Genomic DNA, 26560 nt, shown 5'->3' with positions numbered 1-26560 from the left:
CCCTGTGTGCAGGACACGACCTTGGCACATGTCCTTGAGCACTTCCTGGTAATAGTCACTAGGTAGCCTTGGACCACTCTACCCTCGTCCAGCTATTGTACCAGTGACCACACTTCTGCTTGTGAAATTTAACTACCGCTGTCCTTTTGTTCCAGGTATACCTTTGGGAAACCTGTCTCTGGAACCTTAATAATCAACATGACTGTGAATGGCGTGGGGTACTACAGCCAGGAGGTGGGGTGCCCCGTCCTCAGAACCATGAAGGTGAGAAGGAACCGCAGGCTGTTCACCCAGCAGGTCCCTTCCCATAGGGCCTGCCCTCAGCTTCAGCTCTATTGTCATCCATTTTATTTTAATTTCTAAAACAGTACAGTATAGGGAAGGGATTTTCCCGATGATAAAATTCTTGTGGGCTGAACATAGAGACTTTAGACATTTTTTTAAAAGAAAGAAAATAAAGATGACTTGTTCTCCAATAGCCTGACACAACCATTATTGATATTTTGATGTGTTTCCTCCCAGGATATTGTATGTAAAGTTTTTAAAAAAATAGTTTTATTGAGATATGATTCTGTACCACACAATTCAAACACCCAGATAGAGTGTACAATTCAGTGGTTTTTAGTATAATCACAGAGTTGTGCACCCATCACCACTATCTAGTTTTAGAATGATGCCACCAACCCTCCCAAATCTCTCATGTCCCTTTGCAGTTAATCCCTTTTTCCATCTCTAGCCCCTGGCAACCACTACTCTACTTTCTATGGACTTGCCTGTTTTGGACATTTCCTATAAATGGGCTTATGGCCTTTTGTGCCTGGCTTCTCTCATTGCGCATCATTTTTACAGGGTTCATCCATGTTGCATGTATCAGTGCATCATTCCTTTTTAACAGCTGAATAATATTCCACTGTATGGATGGACCACATTGTGTTTATCTATTCATTCATTGATGGGCTTTGGGTTGTTACCACTTTTTAGTGATTGCGACTAGTGCTGCTCTGAACATTCATTTATAAGTTTTTGCATGGCTGGATGTTTTCATTTCTCTTGGGTGTGGCATTCCTGGGTCGAGTGGTGTGGGATTAAATGAAAACCACCTAAATAAGGACAAAGTTTGCTGTAGCAAGGGAATCAGCCATCAGTTGCATTTGGCAGAGACTCAATGGCAGGCGGAGATGTGGGAAAGCTTTATAGTGAAAGGAAGAGGAAGCAGCTTCAGGTGTGCCCCGTTGGAGGCTGGTGACCCAGAGAAGCTGTAGGCAGCTATATGAAGCGGGCATCCAATACAGTGGGTTAGGAACACACATTTGGCTTTCTCCAGTTGGTCCTTGGTTGGAAGCAGGAGTGAAAATCAGGGAAATTTTCAGTTATTAATTAAGTCCTGGCTGCTGGGGGCCAACTGTTACAGGTTATTATTTAGTTGCTAGAGACTGGGCCTGACTTCAGGCAAGTCTGATCTGTAAATGATGGGTCGGCTTCTAGGGCTGGTGACTGCTGACTGGGGGTCAATGTTCTCTTTTTCTACTGAGCTGGCCATGGTCTGTTTGTCTATTTGGTCTGTCAATGGTGACTCTGTGTTTAGCCATTTGAGAAACTCCAGACTGTTTTTCCAAAGCGGCTGCAAGATTTCACATTCCCGTGTATGTCAAGTTTTATAATCTGGTTTTTGTTTTTCTTTACATTGTGAGTATGCTACAGTGTACCTGCTCGCACATCCTGGAGATTCTGCGCCTTTGTGGGGTCCTCCACCGTTGAACCCTGTTAGCACCAGCTCCTCCCCACCCCCACCCAAAGCTTCTCTCTGTCCCTTCTGTTCTCCCTGGGGGCTGCCGCTTGTGGTGGCCTCTCTCTTAATTCTCTCATTTACTGAGTAATTCATTCCACAGATGTTTCTGGATGTGAATTGGCCAGGTCCTGACTGGCCCTAAGATAGGGGTTGAATGGAGGGGAGTTCTGTGCCCCGGGAACAGGAGGGGAGTGAGTGTACCAGAGTGGAGCTGACCGGGTTCAAATCCCCGCCCTGCCATCTGGCTGGAGGGCAATTGTCTCACCCTCTGATCAACAGAGCAAACAGGGACATTCTGCATATCCAGCAGGGATCCATCTGTACACAGTGACCCACAGTATAGATTGGGTATGTCACTGAGTGTCCCTTGGCCCTACAGGTGGCTGGAGAGTCCCGTACTTGAGATGTGTGTTTGCAAGTCCTCCCTCGAAGCCACTCCAAGTGAGCACAGCCTGTTTGTCTCCTGCCTCCAGATTCATGGCTCCCAGGACTTCAACATTTGCGTGAGGGACATGATCCCAACTGACATCCCTGAGCACTTCCGGGGCACAGTCAGCATCTGGGCCACGGTGACCACCATGGATGGAAGCCAGCAGGTGGCCTTTGACGATTCCACCCCGGTCCAAAAGCAGCTGGTGGACATCCGGTATTCCAAGGTCACCAGGAAGCAGTTTAAGCCCGGCCTGTCCTACGTGGGGATGGTAAGCGCTGGGGCTGGTGCCCAGCAGGGGCCATCTGAGGTCACAAGCTCTGTACTGCCTCCATCCTAGCTCCTGCCTGAGGGCCACTGAAAAACCACTACAGTAGGGTCCCAATTGCAGCTGGGATAGGCAAAGCCAGCAGAGCCTGGTTTCACCTCAGGGGGAAGCTGGCCACACCCCTGTGCCCTCCTGCCTTCCATAGGTCACTCACAGGCTCACGATGGTTTGTCCTCACACTGTGTCCCCCTCTTGCTCCACTTTGGGACCTCCCTCTCTCTTTGTGCCAGGATCTCTGTCACCATTGACCCAGGCATGGAGACACAGCCCATGTGCCCCTTGATTTTAGGATTCCAGCATGGTCAGAACATGTATGAAGAAGGGGCTTGGGGCTGTCGAGTTGGGAAAAGGGGAACATTTCATGTGCAGCTGAGAAATTACCCACTATCTGCATTAAAGAACAGAGCTGTTAATGGGAATCACGCAGGCTGAGGCCTCCATCACTCCGTCACCAAATACCTGCACAGATGAAGGGCTGTTCCAGGGTCCCTCAGGGCCCACTGACCATATTTCTTTCACAACATCCATGTCTTCTGAACCCCTCATTCTGACCGATTGTTCTACCCACCTGAATGAGTGAAGTCTGAGAGTCACGAGGAACCGTCCATAGCACTGCCCACCCTGTTCGTACCCTGGCATGGCGTGAGGCTAACTTACGGCCACCACCTATTGATTTGCACCTTGTGACTGCTTTGCCAAGTCCAAGGTTATGAGGTTTTTTTTCCTGTTTTCTTCTAAGCATTTTATAGTTTTAGCTCTTATTTTTAGGTCTATAATCCATTTGAGTTAACTTTTCTATAGAATGTGAGATAGGGGTACCACTTCATTCTTTTGCATGTGGAGATCCAGTGGTCCCAGCACCATTTGTAGAAGAAACTATGCTTTCCCCTACTGAACTGTTTTGGCACGCTCGTCGAAGATCAATTGGCTGTAGTAGATATGTGGGTTTATTTCTGGACTCTCAATTCTATCCCGTTGATCTCCATGTCTGTCCTTATGCCAATACAACACTGTCTTGATTGCTATATCTTTGTAGTGACTTTTGAATTGCAACATGTGAGTTATCCTTTGTTCTTTTTTTAAAAAAAAAAAAATCTTTATTGATTTCAGAGAGAGGAAGGGAGAGAGAGAGAGAGAGAGAGATAGAAACATCAATGATGAGAGAGTTATTGATTGGCTGCCTCCTACACTCCCCTGACTGGGGATGGAGCCCACAACCTGGGCATGTGCCTTGACCGGGAATTGAACCTCAATCTCCTGGCTCCTAGGTTGATGCTCAATCACTGAGCGACACCAGCCAGGCTCTCCTTTGTTCTTTATCAGGATTGCTTTGACTACTTGAAGCCTCTTGCAATTCCTTGAGAATTTTAACATTAGCTTGTCTGTTTCTGCAAAGAAGCTGGCTCAGGTTCCAGTGGGAATCAGGTCAAGTCTAGGTCATTTTGGGGAGTATTGCCATCCTAACCACCCTAACCATGTTGACTCTTTGGTGATCCCTTCCAGGTGGAGCTGTCCTACCCAGATGGCAGTCCGGCTGAGGGAGTGACGGTTCAAATCAGGGCAGAGTTGACACCAAAGGACAACATCTACACCACTGAATCTGTATCCCAGGGAGGAATTGTGGAGTTTGAAATCCCCTCCATTCCCACATCAGCCCAGCATGTGTGGCTGGAGGTGGGTGAGTCACTTGGACCCTTGTTATTCAGCTAGCAGGCACCGACTCAGTGGACCTAGGGACTCTCCCTATCCCCAGGGAGTTCAGCCTGATGGGGGAACCCAACATGGGAACAGATAACTCAACTGTCCCAGGGCAAGGGAGGAGGCTGCTTCTGGGAGGGTGAACAATATATGCAGAGGCTCAGAGGACCACAATCATAGTGCAATTGTGTCCTGCAAGTACCTAGCTGGGCTGAGCCATTTCAGAAAGATATAGAGGAGGGAGCCAATGGGGCTAACCCCCACCTCCCAGGGATGCTTGGGGTTCACCCAGAAGGTAGTGTCAGGGGACAGAGTGATTTGAATTTTAACACCCAGCAACTGCTCCAGTGCTCGGAGTGGGGAGTGGCTGGGGGACCACAGGTAAGCACATAGGATATGATGGTGGGGAAGGCACCAAGCCTGGAGCTGCTGAGGTAGAATCAGTAGGACTTGCTGTCTGATTGCTAGAGGAAGGAAGAGCAGGCGTGATAGAGGAGGGGTCCCGGCTCTGTGACGACCCCGTGAACATGGGGATGGTGAGGACAGGAGGTAGCTGAGAACAAATATGCAGGTGGGAGCTGAAGACACTTGTGGTCTCTGTGTCCCCTGTGGGCAACATGTCCTTAAAGATTTTTTGTTGTTAATCCTCACTGAGGATATTTTTTCCAATGATTTTTAGAGAAAGTGGAAGGGAGCGGGGGAGAGACAGAGAGAAATATCTATGTGAGCAGACACATCGATTGGTTGTTTCCCATAGGAACCCTGACCCGGGGCCGGGGATTGAACCTGTAACCCTAGCCAACCTCCAACACCCTGTGGCCAGTCTTGGCCACTTGTTTCCCACAGAGCTGGGGAGAACAGGCTGGCCACACTAAACCCCATTGTCTGAGGGGGTTCCTGAAAGGGAAATTGGAGACTGAGAGGGTCTTGCTGCTTGGCTGGGCAGGCAGAAGCATCCCAAAGATTCCCTTCTTACTCCAGGCACCCAGGTCTAACTAAGTACCCTCTCTTCTTCAGACCAAGGTGACGGCACTCAATGGAAAGCCTGTGGGGACCCAGTATCTGCCCAGCTACCTGTCTCTCAGCAGCTGGTACTCCCCAAGCCAGTGCTATCTGCAGCTGCAGCCACCCTCCCGCCCCCTGCAGGTAAGGCTTCTAGCTGTGCTCATTCCCAGGCAAGACAGGGCCCAGGATGCAGTGTACACGTGCCTCCAGGGGACCTGTACATGCCCCAGCAGGGCTGATGCTGATGCTGATGCTGGAGTCCCTGTCCCTCTAGCAAGGGTATATTCCTTGGAATGAATGCCCGTATTTTATTTGTGATGAATATTAAGGTCATGGCCCAGGATCACAGTAATAAACATCACTCTTGCCCTTAGGGTGCTGCTGCTTCCAGGCCTGAGATGGGACCCCTGCTGTTGGCCTGGGTTCCCCACTATCTGGAGGCTTCCACTTCTTGTGTGAAAGCACCAAGACTTTCCCCACTCAGGCACACTGAGTGAAAAGATGAGCTGAACTTGGAGCTGGGTGTCACCTTAGTTCTTTTCGAGTCTGTTATTTCACGATCCCAGTTAAGATGCATGGAGTGGTGTGTGGAGAGGATCTGTAAAAATTGAGCAGAAGGTTGGGAGAGTTCTCATGTGCCCCTGTTCCCGTGCACAGTTTCCCCATTAGTAGCACCTTGAATTAGTGTAGCACATCTATTACAATGGATGAGCCACTATCGGTGCATTATCATTAACTAAAGTCCACAGGGTACATTAGGGTTCTCTCTTGGTGTTGCACATTCTGTGAGTTTTGACAAATGTATAATGAAATATATCCACCTTTACAGTATCACACAGAATGATTTCACGTCCTAGAAATCCTTTGTGCTCCACTTACTCATGCTTCCCTCCCTGATACCCCTGGCAACCACTCACCTTTTCGCTGTCTTTATACATTTGCCTTTTCTAGAATGTTGTGTAGTCAGAATTATGTAGGATGTTGCCTTTTCAGTTTGGCTTCTTTCACTTAGCAACTTGCATCGAAGATTCCTCCATGCCTTCTTTTTATTTCCTCCATGGCTTTTAAAAAATATATGTTTTTATTGATTTTAGAGAGAGTGGAAGGGAGAGGGACAGAGAGATAGAAACATTGATGAGAGCATGGCCCAAAGTCCCCACCATGTCATATTGTCACTGTCTGGTGTGGCCCAAGACTGTAGGTAAACAATGACACTTTTTAGGCAGCACATTTCAGTGGCTTAGAGATCACCTATTAGGAGCTGGGGACAAAGGTCAGACCTCTCTTTGGGCCAAGTTCAATTCTTTGTGAAACAATACCTCATTGAGAGCTACCATTATCACATTTCATGTGCACTAAAGCCCATTTATAGAGCAGCAGCTGAGGCTGTCAAGGGGACATGGCCATAGCCAGGACAGGATACTGGGTGACTTGCCCTATGGCCAGCACTCCTCTGTTAGCCTTACCAGCCTCCCTGTGGCCCCAGAGTGGCCGTCTCCCTGGGTAGGCGGTGGCATTTGTGCCAGGCTGTGGGTGCCAGGCAGGGCCTGCCATGCTCTATGTTTCCTGCAGGTGGGGGAAGAAGCCCATTTTTCCATGAAATCCACATGTCCCTGCAATTTCACCCTGTACTACGAGGTGGCTGCACGGGGCAACATCGTGCTCTCAGGCCAGCAACCTGCCCACATCACCCAGCAGAGAAGCAGGCGGGCAGCTCTGGACAAACCGATTCGCTTAACACACCTTTCTGAGACAGGTGAGCCGGGTCGCAGGCTGGAGGTACTGTTCTTCCTTCTGAACCACTGAGGCTGGAACAGGTGCCCCAGAAAAGAAGGGTAAGCCAGACACAGCCAAGAGGGGAGCCTGCCTCACGGCGGAAGACATATACCCCTGGTGAGACAGGGTTGGTGCCAGGGTGGCAGGAGGGACCAGCTGCTCGAGATGGAGACGTCCTCTCAAGGCCATCCTTACTGTGTATCCACAGGGGCAGGGGCAGGGGCAGGCCAGCAATAGGTGGGAACTCTGCACTGGCCCACATGCTGCTATGTTGCCTTCGGCCAGGCCCCTATCAGCCTTTGACCAGTGAGTTCTTTTTTCCCCCTCCTTGACTCCATGTGCTCCTCATGAGACTCACCTCTGTCCCAAAGTCTTCCCCAGGCCCCTCCTTTCCACAGCCCTTCTGCCTAAAGCAGGCTCTCCAAAATGGGGACTAGGGACATTTGAGGGCAGGTCATCCTCTGTGGTGGGATGTCCTGGACACTAGAGGGTATGGAGCATCCCTGGTTTCCACCCACCAGATGCCAGTAACAACACATCCACACAGAGTGTGACAACCTAAAAGTCTCCGGACATCACCAATGTCCCTAGGGGGAAAAGTCACCCTGGGTGAGAATCCCTGAGATAGATAGATGGATAGATATATAGATTTATATATAGAAAGAGATGGTGGGGGAATGGATGGATGGATAGAAAGACAGAAAGTTGGATATATGGATGCATGGAAGGAAGGGAGGGAGGATGGAAGAGGGAAGGATAATTGGATGGGTGGATAGATGGATGGATGCCCAAACAGCTGTCCAGAGAGATTGACTCACTCATGAACAGAAACATAAATTCATAGGTAGACAGTCTCTCTCTCATGTTAAATCACTTTCTCCCTTGGCCCTACTGATGTTTTGGGCCGGATCATTCTCTGTCCTGTGCACTGCAGAGTGTTAATCAGCATGCCAGCCCCCACCCACTAGATGCTGGTAGCACCTCCAAGTTGTGACAACCACAAATGTCCCTAGACATTGCCAAACGTCCCCTGAGGTGCAGCAGCGTCCTGGGTAAGAGCTTCTGGCCCGATGGGGATTTAGGCACTGTTCCCCTACATACTCTGGGGTTTCGCCTCCCTTCCCTTCTGGGTGAAACAGTGTCCGAGGAGCACTGGCCCTGTACCAGCACCTCCCTGCGCTGTGCAGCTTGGGGCATTGGTGTTCTCACTGTAGGATGCTGGGTTCTCACACCTCTCCCACCTTTGACTTGCCTTAGAGCCCCCTCCAGCCCCAACAGCCAGGCTCGATGTATGCGTGACCTCTCTCCACCTGGCCGTGACCCCCAGCATGGGCCCCCTCAGCCGCCTGCTGGTCTTCTATATCAGGGAGAATGGGGAAGGGGTTGCCGACAGCCTCCAGTTCCCCGTGGAGACCTTTTTTGAAAACCAGGTAGAACATGGGGATCCCAGCCGGGGGACGTGAGGGGGTACGGGGCAATCACTGTCCGGGGCTGGGAGCCCCAGGGTGTCAGTGCCGGGGTGGGTTGTGCACAGCTGCCACATTGTGGTGTCACTAGCAGGATTTGTGATGGCTGCCCAACCTTCAGGAATAATTAGAACATAGTCGCATCTTAGGCGGAGCTTCTCCAAAAGTCACCCGGATGGGGATTGCATTCATCACACACAGGGAAAAGCAGTCAGCTGTTCTCTGTCCCCACTGGGCTCCAGACCTAAGGAACACCTCTTATGTCCCCAACCGCAGGCTCAGGCTTGCTCTCCCTCTCCCTGCACCCTTTGAAGCTGTCTGCAATGTGCCCTCGGCAAGCACCGTCTCCCCGCTCCTCCCCTCCCATCCTCTGCACAGAATGCCCCAGTTGCACCAGCCTAGTTCCTGTCACTCTGCCTCCCACTTTTGTCCTCACCTGGATGACAAAGTCAGGGTTCTGGCTGAGCTAGCGAGGGCTGACTCTCCTTGGCAGGTGGAGAGGGTGGGTGGGTGGTTTGGGAGGGTTTGGCCAAGCTCCTGATTTCTCTGCTGTGTTTGGGTCCAGGTTTCACTGACGTATTCAGTGAATGAGACCCAGCCTGGGGAGGTTGTTGACTTGCGGGTCAAGGCCGCAAGGGGCAGCTGCGTGTGTGTTGCTGTGGTTGATAAGAGTGTCTACCTGCTGAGGTCTGGTTTTCGGCTGACTCCTGACCAGGTGAGTGGGGCCCTTGGGTGCCGGGTTCCAATACCTCCACAGTGCTCTCTTGCTTTTCAACAAGTGAAGAGCCCAGTGTGAATCCAGATAGTCTCTCTCCATTGGGTTCATTTCTCAGTGAACCCACTCCTTGTTGCTGCTTTGGTGCAGTTGAAAGATCAAGTCAAATTCAGAAGACTTTATCCAGGTTCCACCTCTCCAGCTCCAGTTTGCCCATCTTTAAAATAGGCTAATGCCAATACTAACCTAAAAATAAAAGGAATTTCTAAGTGAGAAAACAAGCATTTATTCTATATCAATAAGAATAGCTATTTGGGACATATTGATTCGGGTAGAAGCCCAAAGAGTGTCCGGTTAGGAACAATTACATCAATAGAAGGAAGGCATTTCTGTTGGTGCAGATAACATACTGATGCTAATTCTAAGCAGTTTTTAAAATTTTTCCGTCTGGTAATCATAATTATTGTTATCTTTGCAAACAGTTCTTTGAGGCACAATGTTGCTTTAGGCTCAGTCCAAAGGTTATTTTGCCCAGTTTTAATATTCCAAAGGTTTGAGGCATAAGTTGTGCAAGGCAGCTCCTCTGCATGGTGGTTCCTCAGCATGGCAGCTCCGGCTCCATTTTAAAGTTGCTCCATTTTATTTATTTATTTATTTACTTATTTATTTATAATCCTCATCCAAGGATATTCCCCCCCCCCATTGTTTTTCAGAGAGAGAGAGAGAGAGAGGGAAACATACATTGATGTGAGAGGGACACATCGATTGGTCACCTCCTGAACACACCCCTACTGAGGCTGGGCATCAAGCCTGCACACGCCCTTGGCCAGAATTGAACCTGGACCCTTCAGTCCGCAGGCTGACACTCTAACCACTGAGAAAAACTGGCTAGGGCTGCTTTAAATAATTTTTAACACCACCAATGCCTGTCTTCTAAGACTGCCTCCCACTGATGCATGGGAAGGGAGGTTGAGATGGGAGCATGCCAGACCCATGAGAGCCAGTTTGGGCTGAAAAGAAACCCTTAGCTGACTGATCCCCACTCCCCCCATTGCCTGTAGGTTTTCCAGGAATTGGAAGATTATGACGTTTCTGATGCCTTCAGGGTGTCATGGGAGGACGGACCCCTCTGGTGGGCTGGGCTGACCTCCCGACGACGACGGCGCTCCTTCATCTTCCCGTGGCTCTGGGGTGTCACCAAGGACTCCGGGTTTGCCTTCACCGTAAGGAGAGGTGGTCTTGGAGCCCACTGCCCACTTCTGTGCTCCTCTCATTTTGAAACAAAGGGTCTCAGGGATACAGAGATGGGTGGGGGTGGAAGCTTTCAAACTTCTATTGCTGCAGAACTCGTGTGCGATTCTCCCCAATGAAAGCTCATAAGTGGACCCTCCCAATGTGCTGGGCGCATGTGTGTAGAATGGTTATCAGCGTGGGCTGACTTGAACTTGATAGGGAGCAATGATGTTCAGGTGCTTTGCTGGCAGGAAAACCTTCACATTGGGAGCAGGTGGCTGTGTTCTCAGGCAGCAGGCTCACTTGCAACGACATTTGTAGCTCCCTCCCATCCCTCTCCTTCCTGGCTACAAGGGCGGAGATGCTGCCTGCAGCTGCAGTATGCACAAGTGTCAGCCTAGGTCATGCTGGGCGCCCACCTTAGCATGCTGACGCTCTCCACTCGAATGCATGGCCCATCTGAAGGTGCTTTTCGTCCCAGTTTAAAATCATCTTTACTATGGAATTTTTCATACATATGGAAAAGCTGAACAAATTTATAAACACCTGTATACCTACCAACTAGATTTCACAATTAACCTTTTGCCATATTAGCTTTAAAAATTATATATATATATCTCACATAGTATGTTTGAACAAATGGCTTATTTTGCTATATTAACTAAAATATATTTATTATATACCTATCTATATCTACATATGTATGTCAGAACAAATGATGCTTCAAATGTATGTTTGTTGAATTCCTGGCGACTTGAACCCCTGGGTCCTGCCAGCTTTTGAAATTAAGAGGTGATGTTTCTGAGTCAAAGGAATTAGGTTTAAATTTCTATTCACAAAGCAGTCAGACAGTCTCCTCAACCCAGTTGTTTTCAATAATTAGTAGAGTGATGAAGATAATTATAAGTCATTGGCCCTTGGTCTGCATCATGCACTGCAACAATTTTTTCGTGTGTGTGAAATTCACACAACAGAAAATTAACCCATTTGAAAGTGAACAATTCAGTGGCATTTAGTATATTTGCAATGCTGTGCAGCATTTCCATCACCCCAAAAGGAAACCTCATCTCCATTAGCAGTCACTCCCTATTTCCCCTCCCCCAGCCCCTGGCAACCACCATTCTGCTTTCTGTCTCTCTGGATTTGCCTGTTCTGGACATTTCATATAAATGGAATGATATAACATATGGCCTTTTGTGTCTGAGTCACAAATGTATTGGCCTTTCCTCTACTCTGCCCTGGATGGTCACTGGGTGCCATGACCCCCTCAGTCCATGTCACCAAGCCGGCAGCATGGCCTTGACACAGAAACAATGTTGGATCAGTGGCCTCAGGGTGAGGAGAACTGTTGGGAACATCACATCCACTTCCCCACTGTGGGTCTGGATGTTGTCTGTTGCCTAGGAAACAGGACTGGTGGTGATGACTGACCTGGTGAGCCTGAACCACCGGCAGGATGGTGGCCTATACACCGATGAGGCTGTCCACGCCTTCCAACCCCACACGGGGAGCCTGGTGGCAGTGGCATCCTCCAGGCAACCTCCCAGGTAATTGCTGCTGCCTCAAGGAGAGTTTTCTAACTTCATCCTGTTGATATCTAAGGCTGGGGCCAGATCATTCTCTGTAGTGAGGCTGTCCCATGCACTATAGTGTGTTGAGTAGCATCCCTGGCCTACAGCAGGGCCATGACACTATCAGATGACAATAGCATCAATTTCACCCAGTGTAACAAGCAAAAATGTTTTCAGGCATCACTCATTGTCCCTTTGGGAACAAAATCACCACTGACCTAGTGGGCTGGGGCACTGAGCATTCAGCCCCACCCATCCCAGTTCTTGGCCCTGCCCCAGTGCATGGGTTGGGGGCACAGAGAGACAAAGGTCTATCAGGGGAACAGACCTGCCTAGGGACAGAAGGATCAGGGCAGGGAGGGAAGCTGGGGCTTGATCCTCCAGCTCCCATTGACTCTGCTTAGAAAATTCTATTACCCTTCCTCTTTCTTCCTGCTTCTTTTTCTCTCTTCCTCCTTCCCCTCCAACCCTCTGTCTTCTCAAATTGGACACCAAATAACTACTTTACAGTTTTTCTTATTTTAACTCTAAATGTTTAAGCCTTTTGAAGGCTAGGAATTTCCCTCAGAGTACTGCTTTGGCTGCACCTGAGTTGTGCTGTAAGTGTTTCCATTATAGCTCAGAATGTTCCCTTTCTGTGCTGTGACTTGTCCAGAAGTGTTTTAAATTTTCAAGTGATTTTTTAAAAATGTGTTCTGTAAATTTGTTTCAAATGTGCATCATATCCAATGACCATGGTCTGTATGATATCCACTGTCTGGTTTTTATTTTGGAGACTGACTATATTGCCAGTGTTTGTAAATGCTCATGTCTGTTTGAATATCCAAACCCCCATCATTGGGTACAGGGCTCTCTATGCATACTTTTGCTCAAGACTACTGATGGTGGTACCCAGATCCTCCATATCCTTACTCATTTTTTGTTTGTTTGTTTGCCTATTTATCAATTACTGAGAGAGAGGGTCACATATCTTCCTCACATTTGTGGTTTTGTCCCTGGAGTCATGGAAACTTATTTCATAGGAGGTGATGTTTTCTCCTCTCTCCTGTTCCCCCCTTTGTCCCCTCCCTTCTGCTCCCCTACTGCCTTTTTTCTCCCACCTCCTTCATTCCTCTGCCTCTGCCACTGGCTTGTCAATCACAGGCCTCAGCCAGCCAGCTTAGGAAGGGGAAGAATGCTCTGGAGACTTAGCCTCTCCACTCTCTCTAGATTTAAGGGCGCATGAGCTAGGACAGGGGAGGCAAGCCTTGGCTTTCCTCTTTCCCACCTACTCCTCTGAGAGAGGGCATAGAACCAAAGGGGACCAGGAATGGGGTCAGTGTGGTCAGCAGTCCCTCAGTATCTGGGTCTCTCCAGAGACTTTGAGCATGGGCCCCAGACTTCTCAACCCTTGTTCTGAATCAGAAGTGGACCAGAAGGTCTTCCGCTCTGGTGGGCCTATCCACGAAAGCCCTCTTCATCTTTCAAGCTTTCTCTGCCCAGATTGAAAACCTTCCCAATCCCTAGTCCCCTCTGCAGTGGTTCCTGGGTCCTTGGGTCCCCTGGGTTCTTCCTGCCTGGGCCACACATTTACCAGGAGTGGGGCAGGCCCATAAGGATCTTAGTTTCCAAATTCCAAATCAGGGCATGGGCAGACCAGGCTTTTCCTACGGTAGTTTGGATGCAGACAGATGCATTTCTAAGATGTGGTTGAGTGAGGGAAGTGGAATACTGGCCCCTCAGTTCCTACCAGTCAGTCATTGCCCCAACGGCCTCGAGAGTGTGGCCTGGAAGCAGCCTTCTGAAACTCAAAACCACAAAGGTAACTGTAAATCCCAATGAGAAAGGCACAAGAAATGCCTTAAAAAGCAGCTGTCTGTGCCTTTTTGTAATTGGATAACATTCTTAATTCAAGGACAAGATATTTTTCATACCTGTAAGCATGTGGTTAAAAGTTTTTCAAACAGTATGGAAGGTTATACAACGAAGCAGAGTCTCTCACCTCCAGAGCCTCTTATTCCCTTCCTAGAGACAACCATGGTCAATAACTTCTTAGATATCCTTCTAGAAAGTTTTTTGTGCATATATAAAGATTTTTACTTCTTTTTTTCATTGTTTTTGTTGATTTCATAAAGAGGAAGGGAAAGGGGGAGAGAGAGAGAAACATCAATGATGAAAGTCATTGATCAGCTGCCTCCTGCACATCCCCTACCCGGGATCGAGCGAGCAACCTGGGCATGTGCCCTGACCGGGAATCGAACCGTGACCTCCTGGTCCATAGGTCAACATTCAACCATTGAGCCACTCTGGCTGGGCGATTTTTACATTTTTTGTGCGTATTTAAGGATTAAAAAAAACATAAATGGGAGAAGACTATAATACTGTTTTGTACCTCATTTTTATTTATTTATTTATCATTATTTTTTAAAATATATCTTTATTGATTTCAGAGAGAGGAAAGGCGAGGGAGAGAGAGAGGTAGAAACATCAATGATGAGAGAGTCATTGATTGAGCCCGCAACCTGGGCATGTGCCCTGACCAGGAATCGGACCTGGATCGCCTGGATCCTAGGTTGACGCTCAACTGCTGAGCCGCGCCTGGCCGGGCTGTACCTCATTTTTAAAGTCAACAATAAGCCTTGGAGATATTCCATATGCTTACCTCACTCTTTTTCACAGACATATAATATTCTACTGTATGAATGTACTATCATGTGATTAACCAGTCTCCTGCCTGATGGGGATTTCGGCCTTTTGCTAATTCTCACAGGGCTGCCATGAACTACTCCCTCTGTCTTTGCACAGGTGTTTGTGAGCATTTCCAGGGCGCATTCCTATTATAGGTTGAAAGAATCTGACAATTTTTTTAACTTTGAGAGGTTTTGCTAAATTTTGAGTAGGACTTTTTTTTTTTTAAGTGCAGGGACAGCCCCCAGGGAAGGTGGGTTGTGAGGCTTCTGAGGATGGACCAAGAATAAAAGGCACTCTTTAGGAAATGGGAGGGGTTGGGGGTGGTGCACAGCTCTTGTGATGGTGCAGAAAAACAGGACAAACCCAGGGAGGGAAATTAGCCAAGGGGAGGGTTTGGGGTAGTCCCTATGGCCCTTCTTACCTCCTAAATTCAGGCAATGAAGCACCACTGTCATTTTAAGGTGATTTTGCCAAGCCTTTGGCGACTCACTTCTAGTCCTAATTGAGTAGAATGTTAACTGGCAAGAGAATTAGCACATTAAGTCCTAATTGAGTAGAATGCTGACCTGCCAGGTGACAGAATTAAGTTATGTCCATGAGACTTCAATCACTTCGTTTTGTGTTTCTTTCTCTTTTTTTCATAGGGCAGAGAAGAGGAAAAGGACCTTCTTCCCGGAAACGTGGATTTGGCACTGTCTCAACATCAGGTGCAGTAGACCCCTTTCCTTCGCTGTCTTTGTGGGCTGACTCTGAGGCACTCACTAAGTCCAGATTGTTCCCAGGGGATTTGCCTGCAGATCTGACACCCACATCTGAGTGAGACGTTGGCCATGTTTTTCTAACACGTAAAATCCCTGAATCCTGCTACAGCCTCGGACATCCGCCCATGAAATATAAAATGCAAGGGCTTTGTGCCTCTTATGACTCCCTCTTGGGGTAACTCTATCCGCTCTGTTTGCATAACGAGCTCATTAAAACGATTACAGTTCCCTGGAACATGAACTCAACCCCACCTACCTCCTCCTTGCTCCTCAGGGGACTCGGACTCCTGCCCGAAAAACAGGCTGCTTTTCTCAGCACATTTCCTTTCCACATTCTCTCTCCTTTTAGTTCTTGAAGCAGCAGTGCCCCGCCAAGTTCCTGCTGGATGCAACTGGCTTTTTTCTTTCAATGCTCAGTATGAGGCACCAGTGGTACCAGTAGAAGGTAGTGTGGCCTGCCCTGGGGAACCAGTGAGGCCTGAAAGTTCAGACCCCTGGGCCCCCGGGTGGCCCACTCCTGAGCCAAGTCCCCCTTGTAGGCACGAGGTGCCACAAGGCACATGGCATGTGCACCGCACAGAACCGAGCACACCGCAGGGGGTTCCTCAGGCTGCTTTCACAGATGTGTGTGTCCCCATTATGGGAAGGCTTAACTCCTGGTCAGAATAGATCCGGATTATTGCATTTTGCTCCGGAATCCCAGATTTTACATGGGCTGCCATCATCATTCAAATGTATCTGCTTTCTGGGTGCCAGGTGATGTTTTTGGTGCCAGGAATGGTGTCTTGAACAAAGTGGGCAGGGTCCCCTCACTCAAAGAATTTACTATTTATGCCCTAAGAGGCTTCATGCTTCAGTAGCGTCGGTGTTCTCATGGTGGGCGGGGCCAGGCCTCGAGAGGCAGAAGAGGAGCCCTTTGGAGAAGCTGGAGAGGCGCCCAGGGCAAGTGGAGCCCCAGCTGAGTCCCACAAGGTGGATGGATAATGAAGAAAAGGAGCGTGTCCACATGGCAGGCCCAGCAGGGGCAGGCCAGGGGGGTGGGAGCAGCTGGTGGGTTTCCATAAAGTTGGAGTGAGCCAGGAGGGGCCGAGAGGGGGCATGAAGGTTGCATGGCTGTGGGGGTGGGGTGGAGAGCCACATAGAGGTGCAACCAGGGATTTGAGACTTGAGATTCAAGGTGTTCCCTGGAAGTGGACAGAGGTGGAGCGGGCGGGTGAGGAGCAGCAGCCGGGCTCCCTGCTAGCCCAGGTGTGATGCCCGCTTCAATTCTTGGGCTTCTCCTCAGGTTGTAGGTTTTATTTTCCAATGAGACTTTTGCACCAAATGCTAAGACAAATCTCTAAAGGACATCTTCGGAATGCAAAGGAGACAATAGAGTTTGTCCCCAGAGCCATCCTAGAGTGATCAGTGTGCCATTGGCAGGGGCAGGGAGAATCTGGCATGTTTCCTGAGCAGCGCTGTATGATGTAATTTCAGTCCCTAGTGCCGTGCCAAAAAGGGTAAAAAGAAACAGGTGCCCCAAATACTGTTGTTTCATGTAATCAATTTAAACATTATTGATAAGACTTTTTATGTTCTTTATGGTCTTTGTTTGTTTTTTGGGGGAGGGCAGTAGCACATCAGGTTCCTGGGCCTGCCGTGACAAATGATCACAAATTGGAGAACTTAAAACAACAGAAATTTATTCTCTCAGCTCTGGAGGCCAGAAGTCCGAGATCAAGGTGTCAGCAAGCTGAGCTCCCTCCGGAGGTCCTAGGGGAGGATCCTTCCTGTCTCTCCCGGCTTCTGGGGGCTCTAGGTGTTCCTTGGTTTGTGGCAGCATGACCCCAATCTCTGCCTCCGTCTTCCCATGGCCCTCTGCCCGTGTGTCTGTCTTGTCTTCACATGGCCTTTCCCCCTCTGTATCAGAATTTCCCTCTTCTTATAAGGATACCTGTTACTGGATTAGGGACCACCCTGCTCCAGCATGACCTCATGTTAACTAGTTACATCTACAAAGACCTGTTTCCAAATAAGGGCACATTTACGGGTGCCAGACATCAGGGCGTGGACATCCCTTTCTGGGACTCATAAACATTCCCTAAGTGACTGGTCCCCTCGAGTCAGCATCTTTCTCTCCTAAGCTGGACAGAGCACTCACCGCTCAAGTTTGTACCTCTGAACCTGTATTTTGGGGGCCTGTGTCCACAGTTGCTCTGAGAGCCATTCATGTTTCTGATTACAGCAACTCGGGCCAGAGGGATGGCTTTCTGCTGTCCCACGTTCCATGATGTTGTAAATTTATTATTTCCAAGCTGCAAGGGACACTTCCCTGGGCCCCAAGGCCGTGTGGCTAGTTATCTGTTCCCACCTAGCGTGGCCCTGAGTTGTCTGTTCCCACCTAACATGGCCCTGGAGAAGAGCCCATGGGTTGTCCATCTTTCTGCAGTGACTCTTCTGGCGAGGAGACATTCAGTGTGCAGGTCCCTGACTCCATCACCAGCTGGGTGGGCGAGGCTGTGGGTCTGTCCTCTGAGTGGGGCCTGGGCATCGCCAAGCCCTCCTTGCTGAAGACCTTCAAGCCCTTCTTTGTGGACTTCACGCTGCCCCTCCATGTGGTCCGCGGGGAGCAGGTCAAGATCCCGCTCAGCATCTATAACTACATGGGCACCTGCACTGAGGTACCGAACCTGCACCCCTGCATAGCCTATCTTGTTTCAGGGGCAGCATCCATGATGTCAGGAGGGGGGATGGGGTCATCCAGGAGGGTGTTGGAGGGGGCATGGCATCTTTGCTATCAGGGAGGCAGTGGTGAGATGGGGTCATCCTAGGGAGGCCGTGGGGTGAGCATCTGTGATATTGAGGAGGTCTGGGAAACGGGGTTATCCTGGGGGGCCATGGGATAGCACCTTTGATGTTGGGGAAGCAGGGGGGTACTATAGGGAGCAGCATCTGTTGTATTGAGGACACAGAGGCAGGATGGGATTGGCCTCTAAGTCACCAGTCATCTAAGCTTGGGTGAGCTGGGGTGGGTATGTGTGCCTGGCAGGTTTGGGGGGTGACAGATGTGATGGAGCCAGCATCCCTGACTCTTGGCCTGTAGGTATGTAATGGCATGGAGCAGGGGTCAGCACACTTTTTCCGTAAAGAGCCTGGCAGTAAATATTTCAGTCTTTGCCGACCAGATGGTCTCTGTCGCAGCTACTGAACTCAGCTGTTGTAGCAGGAAAGCCTTCATAGATGATATGCACATGAGTGGGCATGGCTGCATGCCTATAATCTTTATTTCTGGACACTGAAACTTGAATTTCACATAATTTTCATGTGTCACAGAATATCATTCTAGTGCCTGTGGGGGTGTGCAGTGGGGCCAGGGCTCCTTCTTAGAGGAAATAGAAAAGGCTTCTGTATCAGTTTCTTGTCGGGGCAGTTTCTTGTAGGGGCTCAAACTCTCAGAGTTCCAAGGGCCAGAGTCCAGGGTCAAGGTGTGGGCAAAGCTGGCTTCTTCTAGAGGGTCTGAGGGAGAGCTTGTCCCATGGCTCTCCTGGCTTCTGGTGGCTGCCGGCAACGCTTGGTGTTCCTTTTGCTGTGGCTGCATCACTCCCATCTCTGCCTCTGTCTTCAGGTGGCCACTTTCCCTCTGTGAATGTCTGTGTCCACATTTTCTCTTATAAGGAAGCACCCCAGTCATATTAGATTAGGGTCCACCCTAAGACCTCATTGTAATTTGATGACCCTATTTCTAAATAAGGTCATATTTACAGGTAGTGGGGGTTAGAACTTCAATATATCTTTTTGGGGGACACAGTTCAACCCACAACAACTCCCCTGGAGGAGGCTGACTTTGGAGGCTGGGGATTTTAGAACGTGATGATGGGTAGGGATGGCAGGTGAGGTGGAGGGATCCATGAAGACCAAGATCAGGTCGGGGCACAATGGGAAAGGGGTGTTTGGGGGCTGTGCTTTTGGTGCAGCTTGGGTAGACCAGGGGCACCCGTCCTCCCTGACTTTTGTCATCTTTGAGCCCCACCTCAGCTTGGATGTCAGCTGGCGGGTGAGAGGAAGGGAGAGGAAGAGGGCTCCCCATGGTTAGAGGCAGCTCAGGGCCAGGGATTGTAAACTGAGGCTGGGACAGAGAGGTAAGTGAGGCACAGGGACACGAGTCCAGCTAGGAGCAAGCCTGCTGATCTCTGCAGGTTGGCCCAGCGTTCTGGCCACAGGTTTTAGCTGCACCCCGGCCAGCTGGGCACTGGGGATATGGCTGTCCTTTTACTGGCCCTGCCCATATGCACAGGGACCCTCAAGGCCTCTGGGTTATTTTACACTGATGACAGATATGAGCTACAGCCCCAAACCTGAGACACTGGAAACCAAGAGACTTTACCCCCTCCAAAACAGATTTCTGGCTTTTCCTGAAAATTGAGGACATCTGTTGAGGGAGTAGTTGGAATTTGTGACCTGAAGGGCGCCGAGGCTACTGGGGGTTTAGGTGTGGTCTCAACATATCTGTGTCTCACTGTCTTCAGAAGACCTCTGGGCTTTAGCTTAGCTAAATTACCAGCTCATTTTGCCTCAGCTTTCCTATCTAAAAACTGGGCATGAGAGCTCAACCTGGCCCCACTCGCTCCCACAGGCTTAGTGTTTCATTCACTTCTGTTTCTTTAGCTCCTAGCAGGGCACCTGTACCCACTAGGTACTTCATATATGCTGGCTGGACAAACGTGGAGCAAAGAGCCTATTCTAGATTGGGGTTTATAAAGACACGTACACAGAGACATATATGTGCACACATATACACACAGAGCTCTGTTATGATGCTGTAGACCTCAGTGGTTGGAGTGGAGGGTCAGAGGACTTACTCTATGGGGCCTGCAGGGGGGAGTGGTTCATCATTCGATGCCACAGGGTGGATGTGGAGAGGTTGCCCTTGAACTGGTCTTGGTCCTGAGGGGGAAATGGACCTGTGGGATGTGGGGAGCTAAGGGAGGAAGGGGGCTCCCAGCAGGACTATGGTGAGTATTGGTTCTGTTTGGTGGAAAGGGTGCCTTCCAAGGAGGGCATAACTTTTGGAGAGGGCTGACAAGGCTGATGGTGGGCAGTGGGTGGTGGGATGGCTGGGGAAGCACAAAGATTCTAGGCACCATGAGCACACCCTGCCTTCTGCAGGTATATGTGAAGATCTCTGTTCACAAGGGCATCCGATTTGTTGGGCATCCTGGCAAACGTCATCTGACCAAGAAGATGTGCATGGCCTCCGGAGAGACTGAGCCCACCTGGGTGGTTCTGTCCTTCAGTGACCTGGGGCTCAGCAACATCACAGGTGAGAGCCCTGTTCTTTGGACACCCCCTCCAAGCCACCAAGGGGCCCAGGCGCTGACCACAGGCACTGGGAGGGGTGGGTGGGGCAGCAGGTGAGGTGAGGACCCTCTTGAGGGATAGGACAGCAGCTGGGGAAGCAGGCCAGAGGGAATGGTCAGGAGATAGGGGGAGGTAGCCTCTGAGGGTGCCTGCTAGTGCCAGGTTCTTAATGTGCCAAACCATTGTAACACACATGTGCACACATGCATATGCATACTCACATGCACAACATGCAACTTTCGCACATGCATGTGCACACATGCACACCTGGTACAAGGGGGACAGGTCAGCTCCCTGCTCTGAGAGCAGCACTGAGCACTCACATCTCTGCAGCCAAAGTCCTAGCTTATGGAGAAACAAGCTGCTGCCGGGATGGGAAGTCCATCAAACACACAGAGGAGAACTACATTGACAGAAGGGTCCCCATTGGGAGGGACCACATCAGGCGCAGCGTGGTTGTTGAGGTAAGCCCATGCCTTCACCCAAGGCACTTGGTCAGGGCTCGATTCCCTAAGGAATTTCCTGGTTTCTGTCAGCAGGGAGGCAGCTTGAGTGTGTGGTTCCTGCCCAAGCCAGGGCCAGGGCAGTCCCCACAGGTTCCTCTGTAGTTTGAGGCAGGTGAGACGGCTTCCCTTCTAGAAGATGGGAGCATCCAGCCCCTCTCCATGGTGCAGAGCAAGCTGTGGTGAATCAACCTGGGATTCTCTAGGGCTGCAGGGATGTGTGGCCCCAGCTTACTAGTTTGGTGATATAAAAGAGGTATTGAAAGTTGAGAGCCCCACAGGACTGTGCCGGTCACATCAAACTCTAAGAACCATATTGGGTTCAATTCTGGGTGCCTCCTTTTTTAAAAAAAATGTTTTTATTGATTTTAGAGAGAGAGAGGAAGGGAGAGGGGGAGAGAGAGAGAAACATCAACATGAGAAACTCTCATCGACTGCCTCCCACACGCACCCTAACTGGGGATTGAGCCTGAAACCCAGGCATGTGACCTGACTAGGAATTGAACCAATGATCTTGTGGTACATGGGACAACGCCCAACCGAGTCACACTGGCCAGGGCATGGGTGCCTCCTTTCAAGAGAACAATCTGGCTGCCTTCTATTACTTGGGAGATGTTTCTGGAAGGGGCAGAAGCAAGAGCATGGATGGAAGAGATGAGATGCTTCGTACAGACAGTAGGATGGAGAACCTGTCCTTGGAAGACCGATGCTAAAGGACATGAGATGGGGCCTTAGGTCATGATAGCCTTCATGTAAAAGTGTTCCCTGCCCAGAGAGGGAAGCCAGGCTGGGAGTCCAAAGGAAAAGTATGTTCAGGAGAGCAGGTTGCAGTGTGGGGAGTATGACAAGTCCAGGAGTGGTTAGTGAGTTGGTTTGACTGTAGCCCAGGGAAGGGGGAGGGAGTCTCAATTTCTTCACATGGGCCTGGGAGGTGGGCAGCCCAGTCCTTTTCTGTGTACCTGTGAAGTTGGCATCACTCTGCATTGTCCAGAGCAAGAGCCACTGCTATGGGAGGGTGGCCACCCCCTGCACTGACTGCCCCCCCAACACCCAGTTTTCCCCATTTCTCTGTTTCAGCCTGAAGGAGCCCCCCGCACATACACCTACAGTGCTTTCTTCTGTCCCAACGGTGAGTCCCCAGGCCCACCCCACAGAAGACTTTGGCCCTTACCCCTGCAGTGTTGTAGCTCTCCAGCTGCTAAGTCAGCATCCTCCCTCCCTGGGGGCTGAGGAGCTAGCAGCAGAGAACTGAGATGTCCTGCCTGGGGACAACCATAAGCCAGAGTGAGGGCTGAATACCTGTTATGCAGAAAGTGAGAGCACCAGATCGTGGACTAGATGCCAATGAGAAAAGAGACTGTGGTCAGAAGTAGTGCTGTCCTCAGGGCCCTGAAGTAAGGAGCCCAAGGTCCAGGGAAGGGAAGTCTTAGATTTACATCAAGGGAACAAGGGAGACCCAGAACCCTGGCACAGCAGAGGACATGGGAAATTAAAGTGAGTTCCAGAAGGTATGGGGTCTGATGTCTTCTTTGACCCTACCCCTTAAATTAGCATTATACCTGCACATGGTCCATGAACAGGAAATGGCTACAGAGAGTGTCCAGTAGGTGGAATGGCCAGAGAAGGGCCATCCATACCTCTGCCTTGGAGGAGTCAGGGAAATGCTGGGCAGAATGTCAGCCTGGGCTGCCTGTGGGGCAGTCTGTCCCTTCCCTGTCCAGTTTGGAGCTCAGGCCAGGCTGGGCACCAGGCAGTCACCAGGGGGCTTTGCCAGGAAGCAGAGCTGAGGATCTGGAGTCCTTGGGTGATATCCACCCCTCAGGTGAATGACCTTCCCATTGCCAAGGCATTTGGCATGAATATGTATTCTGAATACTAGTCCTTAATCAGACCAATACTTGACAAAGATATTTCTCCCAGTCCACAGCTTGTCTTCATTCTCTTAATAGTGTCTTTCAAAGAGCAGAAGTTTTTTATTTTGATGTGGTCCAATTTATCAATTTTTCTTTTATGGATTATTTTTTGTTGTATCTAAGAAATCTTTGCCAAATCCTACATTTTCTTCTCAAAGTTTTACAGTTTTAGGTTTTATATTTATAAAATGGCTATGACCCATTTTGGGTTAATTTTTGGAGACCACACAAGGTATGGTTCATTTTTCTGCATCTGGGTAGCCAGTGGTTCCAACACCACCCCCCCCCCCCAGGGGGGAAAAAGAGAGAGAAACCAATTTGTTCTACTTATTTATGCATTGATTGGTTGATTCTTGTATGTGCTCCGACCCGGGATCAAACCCACAACCTTGGCTTATGAAGATGATGCTCTAACCCACTGAGCTACCTGGCCAGGGCTCTAGCACCATTTCTTGAAAAGACTTTTCTTTCTGTATGGAATTGCCTTCATAGCTTTATTGAAAGTCAGTTTTTCATACATATGTGAATCCATTTCTGGATTCCCTGTTTCATTCCATTTAGTATTTGTGTATGTTTACACCAAAACTACACTGTTGTGATTCCTGTAGCTTTAGAGTTAGTCTCAGGCAGGGTGAATCCTCCAACTCGATTCTTCCTTATCAAAGTTGTTTTGCCTCTTCCAGGTCCTTTGCATTTCCATGTAAATTCTAGAATCAGCTTTGTAATTTCTCCAAAGGCCCTGCTGGGATTTTGTTGGAATTATATCACATCTATAGGTTAATATCTCGGCAGTATTGTCTTCAGAGCCACAAACAGTCTGGCTCTCCATTGCTTTGGGTCTTCTTTAGTTTCAGTAGTATTTTGCAGTTTCCAGTGTACAAGTCTTGTGCATCTTTTGTAGGAATTATCCCTGTGATAATTGTCTTTTCTGTGCTATTGGAAATGCCATCTTTAAGCCAGCAGCCCTACCTCCTGAAGCTGCTGGCTGAGCCACAGTGAGACCCATTCCCCATTGTCCCAATTCTCAGCTCCAGGAACAGGCACAGGCGCCCCACAATGCCCCCTCTTCCTTTCCTCCATCCAGAGAGAGTCCATATCTCCACGCCCAACAAGTACGAGTTCCAGTATGTGCAGCGACCACAGCACCTCACTCAATTCAACCTGGCTGTGCGAGCCCACAATGACGCCCGTGTGGCCTTGTCCCCCGGGCCCCAAGACACAGCGGGGATGATCGAGATTGTCCTGGGGGGACACCAGAACACCAGGTCCTGGATCTCCACCAGCAAGATGGGTGAGCCCGTGGCCAGCACACACACGGCCAAGATCCTCTCCTGGGATGAGTTCAGAACATTTTGGATCAGCTGGCACAGCAGGCTCATCCAGGCATGGCCGGGCTGGCCTGGGTGGGCATGGGAAACTCATGGTTCTCTGATGTTTGCCTCTTCCTGCTCTGTGTCTGGCTCTGGTGGGGGATGGGGAGGAAGGAAGACAAACACAAGACACCGCCTCAGGCTGCTCACAGTCTTCCTGGAGTTGCCTTAAAAAAAGTGGTTAGACCTATGGCCTGAGGAAACACCTGGGGATCTGGGAGAAAGAAAGCGGGTATGAACAGGTAAAATGGTGGCTGGGGGCACTTTCTGAGCCAAGAAGAGGGGACATAGAAAAGGAACAGCTAACACAGCTTCCTAGAGGAGGGACATAGTCAAACAGGGCAAACGAGGGCAAAGAATGTTCCAGGCAGAAGGAACGGCATGTGCAAAGGCCCAGAGGTTCCAGGGAGCCTGGTTACTTTGGAATCTGTAGATGCCATGCTTGTGTCTCTGTTGACCATTGAATGGATGGGGTGACTTCTAGTTTCTCTGATCTCGACCCTGTAGCCGGTGTCACTGCTACCTGAGTGCCACTGCATGCTTTCTTCAGCTTCCAGCAGCCTTGGCCTCTTTTTTTCAGGTTGGCTATGGTCCAGAGCCATCCAATGAGTCTGTCATCATGACCTGGGCCCTCCCCAAGGCACCAGAGGTCCAGTTCATTGGCTTCTCCACTGGCTGGGGCTCCAAGGGAGAGTTCCGCACCTGGAGGAAGGTGGAGGTGGATGAGAGCTACAGTGAGGCCTTCACCTTGGGGGTCCCACACAGCGCCATCCCTGGGTCTGAGCGGGCTGCCGCTTCCATCATAGGTGTGTCTGCTCCACGGCCTGGTTCAGAAGGGCAGGGGCAAGATCCCAGAGGGCAAGGTGGCTACTTTAGGCTGAGTCTCACACTGGGCTTTGCTGGGAACATGCCCCTGGGGCCTCCAGCCACATACCCACTCACCTGACAAGTAGTTTCTAGTGCCTTCTCCATGCTGAGCTCTGGGGACAATCCCAGAGATGACCCCAACCCTGCCCTTGAGGAGCTCCTTGCCTGGCCAAAAAGGCAGGTCCACACCTACCCGGTCCAAACCCTGTGTAGGGGCAATGGATCTGGGATGATATTCAAAGGCCAGGTGAAGCCAGCCAGGTACAGGGTGGGGAATGGGGGTCCTGGGAATCCTGGTGAGGGGGGCAGGCATTTAGAACATTGGCTGAATAGGGGTAAGAGGCTGTGACCAGGGGTCTCTAGGGCTGTGCATTGTCTTCTGTAGCCCAGGCATGGGAGTGGAAAGTGGGGACTGTATCAATCTAACGTTGGGAGTTGGAAGGATGAGGAGAGGGTGAAAGGCCAGGAGGAGGCAGATGGATCTGAATGAGAGAGCCTCGGGCCTCTCTGACATCACAGAGTGGAAACCCTGGGGCTCAGGTGGGTTGGTGGTTGTGGCTGGATCAGAAGATATTGGAGTTTATGATTTCTGAAGCATGAGGTCAGGTCAGAGGTGGTTGAGGAGACAAGTGGCCCAGATAAAGGTGAGGAGGCACGTGGGCAGAGATGGAGAGGAGGTGAATGCTGGACTTGTGTGCCAGTGCCTTCAGCACAGTAGGGTAGGAGGGCAGAGAAGAAGCTGGGAAACCCAGAGGAGATTGATGAGAAAGTAGCCAGGCAGCCCCACCACTGGAAGAGGCTGCAAGAGCAATGGCAGCCTCAGTGCGAAAGGAAGAAAGGCCAAGGAAGGAAAGGAGGTGTGATTATGGAACAGTGGGGGTTCTGGAGGGCCCATCAGCAGTTTTGAAGGCAGAGGCCAAGAAGAGGAAGACACAGTGCTGAAGGGATGAGAACACAGGAGACCAGAAATAAAAGAAAAACTTAAAAATGCACCAACAAAACTACACATGTCTGGAAACTTTTATTAAAAATCTAAATACTTCCTTGGCTGTGTAGCTCAGTTGGTTAGAGTGTTATCCCCATATGCTAAGGTTGTGGGCTTGAGCTCTTGTCAGGGCACACAGAAGA

The 26560-nt window shown here is 50.0% G+C and overlaps 1 protein-coding gene across 3 annotated transcripts in view; it reads left to right on the top strand.

Annotated features, from left to right (window-relative positions):
- CPAMD8 (C3 and PZP like alpha-2-macroglobulin domain containing 8) overlaps positions 1-26560 on the top strand; it is a 57886-nt gene that overhangs the window by 13852 nt on the left and 17474 nt on the right. For all 3 annotated transcript variants that reach the window (XM_081136987.1, XM_081136985.1, XM_081136986.1), the window contains 16 exons: positions 156-264; positions 2263-2490; positions 4051-4221; positions 5263-5391; positions 6823-7006; positions 8284-8456; positions 9058-9207; positions 10269-10430; positions 11845-11987; positions 15326-15388; positions 17871-18102; positions 20588-20741; positions 21113-21243; positions 22360-22411; positions 24280-24578; positions 25146-25371. In XM_081136987.1, the coding sequence (XP_080993113.1) occupies positions 156-264; positions 2263-2490; positions 4051-4221; positions 5263-5391; positions 6823-7006; positions 8284-8456; positions 9058-9207; positions 10269-10430; positions 11845-11987; positions 15326-15388; positions 17871-18102; positions 20588-20741; positions 21113-21243; positions 22360-22411; positions 24280-24578; positions 25146-25371 (2606 nt within the window). The remainder of the gene's footprint in view (positions 1-155; positions 265-2262; positions 2491-4050; positions 4222-5262; positions 5392-6822; positions 7007-8283; positions 8457-9057; positions 9208-10268; positions 10431-11844; positions 11988-15325; positions 15389-17870; positions 18103-20587; positions 20742-21112; positions 21244-22359; positions 22412-24279; positions 24579-25145; positions 25372-26560) is intronic.

The sequence above is a fragment of the Miniopterus schreibersii genome (genome assembly GCF_964146895.1).
Source record: "Miniopterus schreibersii genome assembly, chromosome: 4".
Taxonomy (NCBI): Eukaryota; Metazoa; Chordata; class Mammalia; order Chiroptera; family Miniopteridae; genus Miniopterus; species Miniopterus schreibersii.
Note: the sequence above shows the minus strand (reverse complement) of the source record. Positions and strands in the feature narration are given on the sequence as shown.